The 13,859-nt window shown below is 32.5% G+C and overlaps 1 protein-coding gene across 1 annotated transcript; it reads right to left on the bottom strand.

Annotated features, from left to right (window-relative positions):
• Nucleotides 1-3,786: 3,786 nt before the first annotated feature.
• Nucleotides 3,787-4,233, bottom strand: LOC141701217 (uncharacterized). The gene has a single exon (XM_074504908.1). It carries the CDS (start codon nucleotides 4,231-4,233, stop codon nucleotides 3,787-3,789), a length of 447 nt encoding a protein of 148 aa, XP_074361009.1.
• Between the last annotated feature and the right edge of the window lie 9,626 nt (nucleotides 4,234-13,859).

Raw genomic sequence — 13,859 nt, 5'->3', positions numbered from 1 at the left:
TTGTAATTCTTTGAATTATGTACTTCCTTCCATTTTTCTATTTATTATATGCTCTATTTTTCATGTTCTATATTTTATACATTGTATTTTATGTAATGTATTTGAAATAAAGTAAAATATAAATAAATATATGATTTAAGTTTGTAAGCATTCATTTTAGCATTTATATATTATTTTATGTTCTATAGTTGTTTTTTGTATAAAATATTTATATATGTGTTCAATATAATTTTAATACAATTATTAAAGTTTAATGTGTTAGGTAAAATTTTAAATGTAAGGAATGCACAATAAGAACAAAACATAATATAAATAGAGAATAAATTAAACAAAGAAATGATGAATTAGAGAACAAACCTTCATGATTGTGGGTGAGTTACTAGGTTACCATTAAAATTGGGTTATGGTTAAACCTTCATCAATCATTTAGATGAAGGTTTATAGAACCCAATAACTTTTATTAATAAGCACTTGTTATTTTGAATAAATTAATAACCACTTGTTAATAATAAATTTTAGAGGAAGGTTCATACAAACTAGTAACTTTTAATATTAACCACACGCTATGAACTAATTGTACTTTTTTGTTCTTTTTCTTAAGGAACTCATTTCTCTATTTTTTATCTATTTATTGTTTTTTAAATTTTGAAAAATTATTCCTTTATAGGCATGATGAAAACATATCTAAAATATATATTATATTTTTAAAATGATTTACAATTTTTATGGTACAATTTTATAAGAGCTGAGACATCTTTAAAATCATATAAAGAGCCTAAGGTTTATCAACTATTTGGAGAACCCGAAATTCTTCGAGAACGTGAACTGCTTTTTGGAAGTACATCTCCTCCAAGTCACAAATCCTATTGTGAACATGGGTTCATCCTCTGTAAAAGTGATAGTAGCGTTGGGAGTAGCAAAAGAAACAAAATTAGGAAATAGCCACATGAGGAACTCCAAGGAATTATTAGGATAATGTTGATGTTGATGTCCATGCGAAAGGTAGTTGGTCAACACTGTAAGGTGGGTTAATGTAACGAGCACCACCACTCATATTAATAGCAATACCACCAATGCCACCACTATCAAGGTTTTCACCACTAGCAATCCTAATACGCCAATGGAACCGGGACCAAGACCATAACTAAAACCACTACCTCCGAATATTACCGAACATACAACGAGTGCTACCACTAAAGCTACCAGCAATGCCACCACCAATGCTTCAACTTAAGCTACCACGAATGCTACCACCCTTGACACAATTAAGACTAACAAATATACCACGAATGCTGAAACTATATATACCACCAATGCTGAGACTATATATACCACCAATGCTGAAACTATGACAACTAGCCATGTCACTACTAAAGCTACCTGCAATGTTACCACCAATGCCACTACCAATTGTACCACCTGGAATACCATAATTAATGTGGCCACCAATGGAAATGCTTAAACTACCACGAACTTTAACACCAACACCAACAATACCACCACCAATTATCCGACCAAAAATACCACTTCCAATACCGCCAATTGCACTAACAAGAGCACTATAACCAATGTCATCATCAATGCCACCAAATCCACTACTAATGTTATCGTCTCTAGTCCCACCAATATAACCACTAAAGATGCTAGTCATGCTACCCCCAATGTCACTACTAAGACTACCTAATATACCACCAATGCTACCATCGTTGATGCCATAATTAAAGTTACCACCAATGATACTACTTAAGTTAGCACGAACTTCACCACCAATAATACCACCACAAATTCCACTACTAAGACTATGAGGCTGAAAATGGTGAGCGTACGAAATATAAGTTTACCCACCTGTTCAAGTATTGAAATATAAGTTTTTACAAAACTATAATTTGTCCCAGACAGAGCCTACATCTTTATCAAGTAAGAAACCTCATTTTCAACTATGTATCCGGTAATGTAAAGTTAAATAGTGATTACTACTAGATTCAAGAAAAATCATAACTATATACTTTTTGAATAGTTACTGATCTATTACATCAATAGAAGGTTCTAGTGAGGCTGAAAATGGTGAGCCTATGTGTTCTTGTATTGATATATAAGTTTTTACAGCACTATAATTTGTCACAAACAGAGCCTACATCTTTATAAGTAAGAAATCTCATTTTTAACCATGTGTCAGGTAATATAAAGGTAAATAGTGATGAGGGCTTCACTTGTACTATGTGCATATATATTTATTTTATATATTTGCATAGTAAAGTATAAAGAAGAACAAATAAAGCTTACACTAGTAGTTTGATGAAGAGGAGAAACATAAGGGACTTGGAGCATTTTCTTCATTGTTTGTGGAACTTGTTGCAAATAGGAAGAAAAATAAAATTTCCTCTACATATGTCTCTGAAAAAAGGTAACACATAAACATAAAATAAATTTAATAGTATAATTAAACAAATATGAAGATAAAATATAAATAATATATGGGCTTTTTAGCTATAAATTTTCATTTTTTAGTATATCATGTATTTGATTATAATTGCTAAAATCATGTGCATCTCCCTTATTTTTATAGATCGGCACTACCATGCTAAGCCTCCATTCCTGCGGTATGACACTAGTCCAAAGTATATTGTGGAATAACCTCGTTATCCATTTCTCTCCCTCTTCACCCAAATACAACCATACCTCTATAGGTATTTGATCTGGCCCTGTAGCTTTACCTCTCCCCATCTTAGGTAATGCTCCCTTAACTTCGGCTCTGCTCATAGAAGGCTGAACACCAAAGTCAAAGTCAGACGCACTATCTGATCCTATCACCCTAACACCAATTCTCTCCTCAATAAATAACTCCTTGAAATAGTTATGCCATCTATTCTGAATATCCTTATCCTTCACTAGCACGTATCCATTAACATTCTTTATACACTTAACAAAACCTAAATCTCTCCTCCTCCTTTCTCTAACCTTTGTCAATCTATAAATACCATTTTCACCCTCTTTTGTACCAAGGTGATTATACATAGCCTCGTACACCTTTGATTTTTCCTCCGCTACTATCTTCTTAGCCATACGTCTAGCTTCCTTATATAAAATTCTTCTCATATCAACTTGTTCATTATCTTGGCAACATAAAAGTTCCCTAAAAGGATCATGTTTAATTTTTACTTGCTCCTGCACCTCCTGGTCCCACCACCAAGCTTCCTTTTGCACCTGAACCTTTCTTCAAGTAACCCCTAACATACCTGTAGCTATATTTCTGATTGTACAGGCCAATCGATTCCACATTCTATTAACATCCTCATCATAAAATCTGTCTTTTGCCAACCCAATCCTTTCTTTAAAAATACCTACTTTGTCTCCCTTTAGATTTTTCCATAAAATGTTCGGTGTCACCTCTCTATTATCTTGTACTACTCTTTTCCTTATACATATATCCATTACCAATAAACGATGTTGAGTAGTACATGCCTCACTCGGGAATACTTTATAATCTTTACAATCCATGTTGCCTTTTCTCATAAGAAGATAATCGATTTATGAGTTACAACCTCCACTCCTAAAAGTAATCAGATGATCATCCCTTTTTTTAAAACAAGAATTAATAATCATTAATTCATGTGCCAAAGCACACTCCAAAAGATCCCACCCACTCTTGTTCCTCAACCCAAAACTAAAACCCCCATGAATGCCTACATAACCATCTGATTGTTCGCCAATATGACCATTAAAATCACCTCCTATATATAAATTCTGGTCCCTAGGTATCAACCTAACTATTTCATCCAAACAATCTCAAAAAATCTTTCTCGCTAACTCACTAAAACCAACATGGGGTGCATACACACTTACAAAATTAACGATCTCTTCATTAACTACGAGTTTAATCTTCATAATCCTATCACTGACTCTACTCACTTCTACTATATTCTCCTTCAAGAGAGAACTTATCGAAATACCCACACCATTCCTTGTATTACCAACCCCTGAATACCACAATTTAAACCCGTTAGCTTCCTTAGTACTACTACCCTTCCACTTAGTTTCCTGAATGCATATCACATCTACCTTTTTTTTCTTTAACATATCCACAAGTTCTAAAAATTTCCCGGTCAGAGAACCTACATTCAGCGTACCTACTCGAAAATAGACATTAGTAGACCTTTGCCCCTCCCGAGAAACTCTTCTCCCTAAATTACTACCACTATCACCACCACCACACCTACTTCTTACCAAATCCATCAATTAAAGATAACTCTATTACACGAAAACACACAACTTATAAATGAAAAACACACACTATATAACAACAAACTATAAAATGCAAATAAACTATAAATAAATAAATAAGAAGGAAATATATCTAATGACAACTCCTATAGATACCCTAATTATCAAACCTGATGACAAGGCTTTCATCTCCCTGTATTTCTTTTAATATTGGCCCTTTTATTTTGGTACTATCGGAGAATCTAGTCCATTTAGAGGCAATTTGTACACCAGTTGAAGTATATTTATATGTGGTTGTGTTTGTTTGGTGGCGGATCAAGTAAGGAGTTGTTTGCCAAACCCGGAGAACTGGGGGAGAAAAATAACAAAGTAATTACGAGTAAACCGGGATGGGAACATGTTTGTATATTGCTTTGGATGAATAAACCACAGTTTTCTTGGATAAAGGAAGGACATTTGTATTATTTAATATAAAAGATCATATCTCTTCTCTCGCATTTATTTTTCATAAATGAAATAATAACATAGAAAGAAATTCAGAAATTGTGTATGTTAGAGAGTAGAGGGGGTAGATAAGATTAGAGATGGCCGGTAATGAATGGATAAATGGTTATTTGGGAAAGTTTGGTGGCTAAAGGGGTGCCATGGATATATTTGAGGGTGATACAAGAAATGTATTTTCAGGTAAGGACATGTGTTCGAACACCGGTTGGGGATGCTCATTACTTTCCGGTAGGAATAGGACTTCACCAAGGATCCTCACTAAGCCCATTTCTTTTCGCAGTTATAATGGATGTTCTAACTAGGGGTATTCAGGATAGTGTACCTTGGTGTATGCTATTCGCGGATGATATAGTCATAATTAAGGAGACAAGGGTTGCAGTTAATGTAACATTAGAGCGATGGAGGTATATATTGGAGTCTAATGGATTACGGATTAGTCGATCTAAGACGGAATTTTTGTGGTGTAACTTTAGTAATCTACCGAATGGTGAGGGGGTGGATGTTCTAATGGCCGATCAAGTATTGCCCCCCAAAGATAATTTCAGGTATCTGGGTTCCGTTTTGCATAAGGAAGGGGGGATAGATGCGGATGTTACACATCGTATCAAATCAGGATGGCTAAAATGGAGGGCTGCTACAGGAATATTATGTGATAGGAGGGTTCCTTTCAGAGTAAAAGGAAAACTTTCTAGGGTAGCGATCAGATCGGCCTTGTTATACGGGTCGGAGTGCTGGGCATTGAAAAAGGCTCAAGAGTGTAGGTTAGAGGTGGCGGAAATGAGAATGTTAAAGTGGATTTATGGATGTACCATGTTGGATAGATTGTCAAATGGTTTTTTCAGGAATAAATTACGAGTTGCGCCTATTGCAGAAAAAGTGAGGGAAGGTCGATTGTGTTAGTTTGGGCATATTAGGCGAAGAAGGATAGCTACTTCAGTGCGCAGGGTGGAGGATTTAGTGGTATCAGGATCAAGAAGGAGAGGGAGGCCAAGGAGGACTTGGGTTGATCTACTCACGCTGGACTTAAGGGCCCTAAACCTCAGTGCTGACATGACCTCAGATAGGAGATCTTGGCGTAGGAGGATAAGGGTGGCAGATTAGTTTGGACTTTCGTAGTTTGTATGTGTAGTTTGTAATTTAGTGCACTTTTTGGTAGTTGGTAATAATTTTATTTGTCTAGTACTTATACTTCATAAGTTTGGTAGTTTATTCTCATAGTTATTAATAGTCTTAGTTGCTCGTGTAGGTGCTACAGTGTCGTTTTTTAATGCCATATGACTAATTACATGATATGGTAGATGGATTGTGTGTTATTTTAGTTTTTTTGATAGGTTTGTGGTACTTCAAATATTTAGTTTGGAGAGTGATCTCCAAGGGAAATATGGCATTTGAGGCATCAAAAGGAGTGCAGTAGGAGAAATATAAGAGGCTTACAACAATGAACCAATGAACGAAGCTTTTTACGGTAAGTCCAATGTGAAGAAGGACATGGGCTGAGATATTGTATCATTGTTTATCTTTGCCTCGCTTTCCGTACTTATGTTTATGGATCATTGCTTACCTAGGACACACATATTTGTGCATACACACAAGTCGTTGGTCTTTTAAGGAAACAACCTCTTCATTCTTTAGAATGAGGGTAAGGCTGCGTACGATACACCATCCCAGACACTGCCCTAGGTGGTATTATTATGTACGATTGATTGATTGATTGAAAAAAGTTATTATAAATGTAACTCAATTCTTTTTCTTAGCATTGACATTTAATTCTGAAAGGGATAATTCTTTTTATGGAGGTCATGTAAAAACAAATACAAGTGGCATTCCATGTCAATCTATATACATATATAGAAGAAAAATGGGATACTTATTGTACGGTTTTAAGTTTTAACAAAAGTTTGTTCAAAAAACAAATAAGAAATAAAAATGAAGAAACAGGGAAATACAAATTTTTACCTTAACCTTGTTAAACAACATCAATTCATGAAAACCTCCAAATCTTATCTACTTAATCCTCCACCAATTCATTTGGAGATGTGTTTAACCTTAGAACACCAAAACACTTTTTTTATAAAAAATACAAATAACACCAAAATACTATTTTATAGCCATGTACAAGTTTATTTTGTTTGTAAGGCTGCGCCCACTTGTGCTTGTATTAGGGTTTTACCTATCTTTTTTATAAACTCCATTTTGCAGGCCTAGTTGTATATCATAGGTTTCAATGGGCCCAATATAGTTCAAATTTTTGATTCAATATACTTTGCTCCATGTATTATGTAAATTAATTGGATGTGGATGTAGAAGCCTAAAGAAGTATTACTCTAATTTATTTTGTGTTGTAAATAAAATGACATTCTAAAAATCAAGTGGTAAGCAGTGTATAAAAAACATAACTTCAAAATGACATTTTTTCAAAAATTCTATATTTTATATAGTGAGATTATATATAAACCACATATTCACCTCAATTAACAATAATATATATACTAATCCAACCCTAACTAACAATAATAAATTATTTGTCATGCACAAAATAATATTTACATAACCACATTTAATCAAATTAAATTTCTATAGGTATAAGATAGGATAAAAAAAATTTGACAAAAATTTATACGTATGAGAAAAATGATACGGTTTATAAAAATATTTACTAATTGCTTTGTTTATTTAAACATAAGAATTAAAATGAATGATAATATGATTGTTGATTTTTATTTAATTATTAATCAATTTTATTTTGAAATTATAATGGTCTGACTTGACCATATGTACTTTGACGTAATTATAATGAATATTTTTAATATTTTCAACTGTAATAAAAATTCAATAGAAAAGTTTTCTAATAAATTTTGGGTCTTTCCACAAAGTAGGAAATGCAAACAGGCAAAGTCAGCCCACTTTGTATATTTTTGCTAGCATTCACAAAAAGGTACACAAAGACATTATTTTGTCTAATATGTACCAAAATATAATTCCATTATGATTTTAAGATGAATAAGGAGGATAGGTTCATATATTAGTTCTCGAATTTCTTTTTTGAATAAAATTATAAATATTAAACTTTAATTCAAAAAAATATATTTTAAAAAGATATGTAAAATTATGAATTTTAGATGAAAAAGTAAAAAAAAATATGTGTTATGGGACAGTGATTATGGCTAACTAAGATCAGTTTTAAATTTTACCGCATAATCCCTTACTGACATTTTATAAACACTTCAATAATCTGACAATGATGATAAGCTAAGATGACTAAATGCAGTGCAGAAAATAGTATGGAGAAAAGTAATAAGAACATACAAGAATTTTAGCCGGCTTCGACCGTAATCCCCTATGGTCTACGACCTCGTCCCTTACCAACTTGGTAAGACATTATATTATTGAATAACAGTAGGTTTACAACTTGGTAAGATAATATACAATAATATATCTCCCTTTATCCCAGCTGTTGATAATGGCCTGCTAAAACTCTGTTTCTAAACCTGCCTTCTAAGTACTACATTAGCCAGTAGTACAAACTTCTCTAGCACTAGTTCACCAAACCCTTATTTCTCTTAGCCAACTATGAGCAACTAATCAATACAAATTAAACAATACAAATGGAATGATAAAGTAATTTATACTCAAACTACAGACTCTCTAAGATAAAACACGTGTATATAATTAAAAGCTGGAGAGTATTTTAGAACCAATAAAAATCAGTGAGTTGTGAGTGTTCTTGCTGCAATACATCAGTCATAAAAACTGCAAGAAAACTCGTATATAAATATACACTAACGTTTAAAACAATCTCAACAACTTACAACAGTTAGAATCCAACTCTAACATTTAAATTAGTTGGGATGATTTCCAACATTCATATACATGTTTAATAGAAGAGATAAAGAAAGAAAAATGATCAGAAAAAGTCTCTTCTATTTTGTATGAGTATAAAACATTTTTTATCAGATTTCTAGGAGATAGAGTTTGAAAAGAAAACAAACTCCTACAAATTAGGAACTGTTTTAAAGTTAGAAATTTTTTTATAACTGAGCTCTAATATATATAAACCACGTATAATATAATAGAGAAGTCCTTATAATTCGTTAAAAGAAATTCCTGAAATATCTCCTTGAAAATATATTTCCTTGTTGAGTCTGGACTGTCCATCTTGGCTTGCTATTGTTCTGAATAATGTGATCATAGCTTGACGAAATAGATTACTGTCTTATGACAGCTTGCTGTCATGATGCTTAAACAACAATGTCATTAAGATGATATATCCTACAAACAGTCTTAAATAACAACATAATGGCTTGTTGTGTTGTGGTCATCAAAACTAAGAAGTTACAATCTCCCCCTTTTTGATGATTACACACATTTAGGAGAATTATAAAATTCCCCCTAAATCTATGCATATCTCAAAATTAAGAAATAGTTTATAACACACTACTGCAAATAATTATACTGTAAATAACAACAAATGCATATCCAACACAACCAACATAGCAGCATATCATTACCTCACCAATTTTTAACATAACCAAAGCAAATCAAGTATTAAGCAAAAATAACTATCATAAACCAAGTTCATAAACCAAGTAGCAAACCACACCAGATTAACCTCGACAGATGAAACAAGTCTTAAATAAACCTCAAATAAACATAAATCTCCTAAATTTCATCACCTTAAAGCATCAAAAAGATCTAGGTTGAGGGCTGATCAGAAGTGTTGAGAGCATCCTCTTTTGGAGAAAAGAAAGCATTAAAACACACAGACAAGTAAGCACCAATAAACAGATAATGGCATGTCAAAATTAATAAATCAAATCAAACACAAATTATGACATTTAATAAACAATCATACTAAGCTAATATGAAAATTAATAGTAAGTTAACATTACCAAATTTCTAAAGATAGCTTGCCATTATACACTGCATATGACAAGTTCTCTTCGAATGGTAGAAAATCTTGCTTCGCCAAGGGGTTTTGTAAAGATATCTGCCAATTGATATTCAGTAGGCATAAAAACTAATTTAATCTTACCTTTGGCAGCATTATCTCTCAAGAAATGGTGATAAAAATCAATATGCTTTGTTCTTGAGTAATTCACAGGATTCTTTGATATGTTGATGGTGCTAGTATTGTCATAATAGATTGGAACTTTGCCATACTTGATTCCAAAATCTCGTACAGTGTGAAGCATCCACAAAATTTGAGAGCAACAACTACCCCATACTAAATACTCATCTTCTGCTGTGGATAATGTAACTGAAGTTTGTTTCTTACTTTGCCAAGATAGAAGAGTTTGTCCTAAGTATGTACAAACACCACTTGTGCTCTTTCTATCAGTTTGACATCCTGTATAATCTGCACCACTATACCCCACAACATCAAATGTTCTTGTAATAGGATAAAATAACCCAAGATTAATAGTCGTACTTAAATATCGAAATATTCATTTAACTACATTTAAGTGTGATTCCTTAGGTTTAGCTTAAAAACGAGCACATACACAAATACTATACATAATATCCGGTCGGGAAGTAGTAAAATATAAAAGACTACCAATCATGCCTCTATATTTTTTGATATCAACTGCCTTACCATTCTGAAGTCAGCCCTGCTGTTTTGATTCATTGGTGTAGATTTTGACTTGACATGCTCAAATCCAAATCTAGTCAACAAGTTCTTCACATACTTTGACTGATGAACATAGATGCCATCCTTAGATTGCTTGATTTGGAGTCCCAAAAATAGTTCAGCTCACCCATCATGCTCATGTCAAATTCACTGCTCATACACTTAGAAAACCACTGACACATAGAATCATTAGTGGATCCAAAAATTATATCATCTACATATATCTCGACAATCAAAATATCATTACCATTTTGCCTAGTAAATAAAGTAGGATCGATTTTACCTCGAATGAAGTCATTTTTGGCCAAAACTTACTAAGCCTCTTGTACCAAGCCCTTGATGCTTACATTAAGCCATATAATGCCTTCTTGAGCTTGCAAACATAGTCTGGATGTTGTTCATGTTCAAAACCAGGGGGTTACTTGACATAAACTTCTTATTCCATAAATCTAATAAGAAAAGCACTTTTGACGTCCATTTGATGTAGCTTGATCTTCTTGTAGCATGCATAAGCAAGAAGCATCCTAATTGATTCCAATCTAGCTACTAGAGCATAAGTTTGATCAAAGTCAATGCCTTCTTGTTGATTGTACCCTTGTGTCACAAGCCTTGCTTTATTTCGAGTAACAGTACCAAATTCATCCTCTTTATTCTTGAAAATCCATTTTATACCAATTACTGAAGTATTCTTTAGTGGCTTGACAAATTCCCAAACATCACATTGTTCAAATTGATTGAGTTCTTCTTGCATAGCGAAGATCCTATTTTCATCTTCGAGTGCTTCTTTAACATTCTTAGGTTCCTCTTGAGCTAGAAATGCAGCATAAGCACAAAAAATTACATTGCCTTTCCTTGTCTTGAGTCCATAAGTAATATTACCAATAACCTGTTCTAGAGGGTGATTCTTCACTGTCCGTGTAGATTTTGGAAATGAATGCTTTGATATATGTTCATGAGAGGTCTTCCTTATCTTTGAGATTCTTCACTATCCATGTAGATTATCGCTAACTAAGATTAGTTTTAAATTTACCCGATAATCGCTTAATAAGATTTTATAATCAGTTTAATAATCTGAAAATGATGGTAAGCTAAGATGACTAAATGCAGAAAAGTAATAGGAACACACAAGAATTTTAGCCAGGTTCGACCCTTAATCCCCTATGGTCTACGTCCGGGTCCCTTACCAACTTGGTAAGAGAATATATATTATTGAATCACAATAAGTTTACAACTATAAGATATAATAATGTATCTCCTTTTATCCCAACGGCTGATAATGGCTTGCTGAAACCCTATTTTTGAACCTGCCCTCTAAGTACTATACTACCCCGCAGTACAAACTTCTCTCGCACTAGTTCACCAAACCCTTGTTTCCCTTAGGCAACTATCCAGCAACTAATCAATATAAATTGAACAATACAAATCGAATGATAAAGTAATTACAACTCAAACTATAGACTCTCTAAGATAAAACAGGTGTATATAATTAAGAGCTTGAGAGTATTTTAGAACCAATAAAGATCAGTGAGTTGTGAGTGTTCTTGGTGCAATACGTCTGTCATAAAAACTATAAGAAAACTCATATAGAAATATACACTAACGTTCAAAACAACCTCAACAACTTAAAATGGTTAGAATCCAATTCTAACATTTAAATTAGTTGGGATGATTTCGAACGTTCATGTATACATTTGATAGAAGAGAGAAAGAAAGAAAAACGATCAGAAAAAGTCTCTATTTTGTATGAGTATAAAACATTTTTCAATCAGATTTGTAGGAGATAGAGTTTGAAAAGAAAACAAACTCCTACAAATTAGGAACTATTTTAAAGTTAGAAAACATTTTATAACTGAGCTCTAATATATATAAACCACATATAATATAATAGAGACTCCTTACAATTTATTAAAAGAAATTCCTAAAATTTCTCCTTAAAAATTTGTTTCCTTGTTGAATCTGAACTGTCCATCTTGGCTTGCTATTATTTTGAATAACGTGATCATAGCTTGCTAAAATAAATTAGTGTCTTATGAGAGCTTGCTGTCATGATGCTTAAATAGCAATATCATTAAGCTCATATATGGTGCAAACAATCTTAAATAACAACATGATGGCTTGTTATGTTGTGATCATCAAAACTAAGGAGTTACACTACTAAGCTTGGTCTAAGGTTTTAAGTAGTTCATCATAATTTTATTAAGTTTGGTAAGAAATGACTATTATGTGGCCCACTAAGCTTTTTTTTTCTAACTAACAAATGGTATAAAATGACAAGTTAAATTTTATACCAACTTTGTAATTTTTAGTTATAATTTGAATCTACCAGTTATATTAGAGTTAGGCAATATAATTTTTCTGAAAAAATATTTTAATAATTATACAAAGTAATCATTTATGGAAAGAATTATAAGTTTGTAACTTTATTTTATAATGAGAATATATTTTCAACAAATAATTAATGCTCACAAAAATATATTAAAATTATTTAAATATCATTTATATTACTTTTATATGGTACTCACCATTTTTTATAGTCCTTTGAGTTATTTTAATCCAAATGATTGATTGGAATAAATAATTCTTTAATCATTTCAATATGTTAAAAAAATACAAACAAATAATAAGATCTCCAAACTCTTAACGTACCTATGCTGTAGAAATATGTTGTAAATTTTGAAAAAAATTCAAAGTGTAGTCGAGTCCAGAAACCTAACTCAATTTTTGTCCAACCCCACAACCTACCCCATATGGGTTTAAATTGAGCTATTTCTTGAATATTCAAAAATGGATAACAAAGACAAAACTCCAAAAAAATTCATGTCTGAAGAAATTGATGTATTAGTATATAACTAATAGAAGCTCTCAAGGATAGTTGCACATCCTCTGAGAGAGCCTAAATTGTTCTTCATTATTGAGTACCTAATTTGATAAAATAATCATTAATGGAAGATAATGAAACTCAAGAAAATCTTCCACCACCACTAGCTTACACTACACCAGAAACTGAATCAGAAAACACCTGTTACACAATGGTGGCCAAAAAAACTGTTGTCACAAAAAATTAGACAACGATTAATTAGTAGTTGACCAAAAAGCATTGTATCATTCTGTTTCACACAATGGTGATTCAACTAATTCAAAAATGTTGTCTAAATGGTGCCCATGTGCTCCAATGAAACAATGGTTGTATTCATCCTCATTGTGTGACTTCTATTGGTACAAGTGTTATTTAGGTCACAATAAACCGGTGTGCTTTCTATTGTTTTACACAATGGGTTTTAAGGAGTGTTGTGCAACTTAGACAATGGTTTTCCGGTACCAATGTGTTATTTATTTGAGACAATGGTGCAGAAAAACCAATGTTAGAAACAAAGCATAACAGACAATGGTTTATCACCTCTGTTGAGTAAAAGAGTTTCAGACAATGGTGTCTTACTCGTTGTCTGAATAACCTGCATTAGAAAATATGTTACAACAACTTTCATGAAAAATCGGTGTCTAATTT

Source organism: Apium graveolens, unplaced genomic scaffold, assembly GCF_009905375.1.
Source record: "Apium graveolens cultivar Ventura unplaced genomic scaffold, ASM990537v1 ctg3593, whole genome shotgun sequence".
In the NCBI taxonomy this organism is placed as follows: domain Eukaryota; kingdom Viridiplantae; phylum Streptophyta; class Magnoliopsida; order Apiales; family Apiaceae; genus Apium; species Apium graveolens.
Note: the sequence above shows the minus strand (reverse complement) of the source record. Positions and strands in the feature narration are given on the sequence as shown.

Excerpts from the sequence above, each read along its gene's own strand:
- LOC141701217 (XM_074504908.1), bottom strand. The coding sequence starts at position 4,233 with ATGGATTTGGTAAGAAGTAGGTGTGGTGGTGGTGATAGTGGTAGTAAT.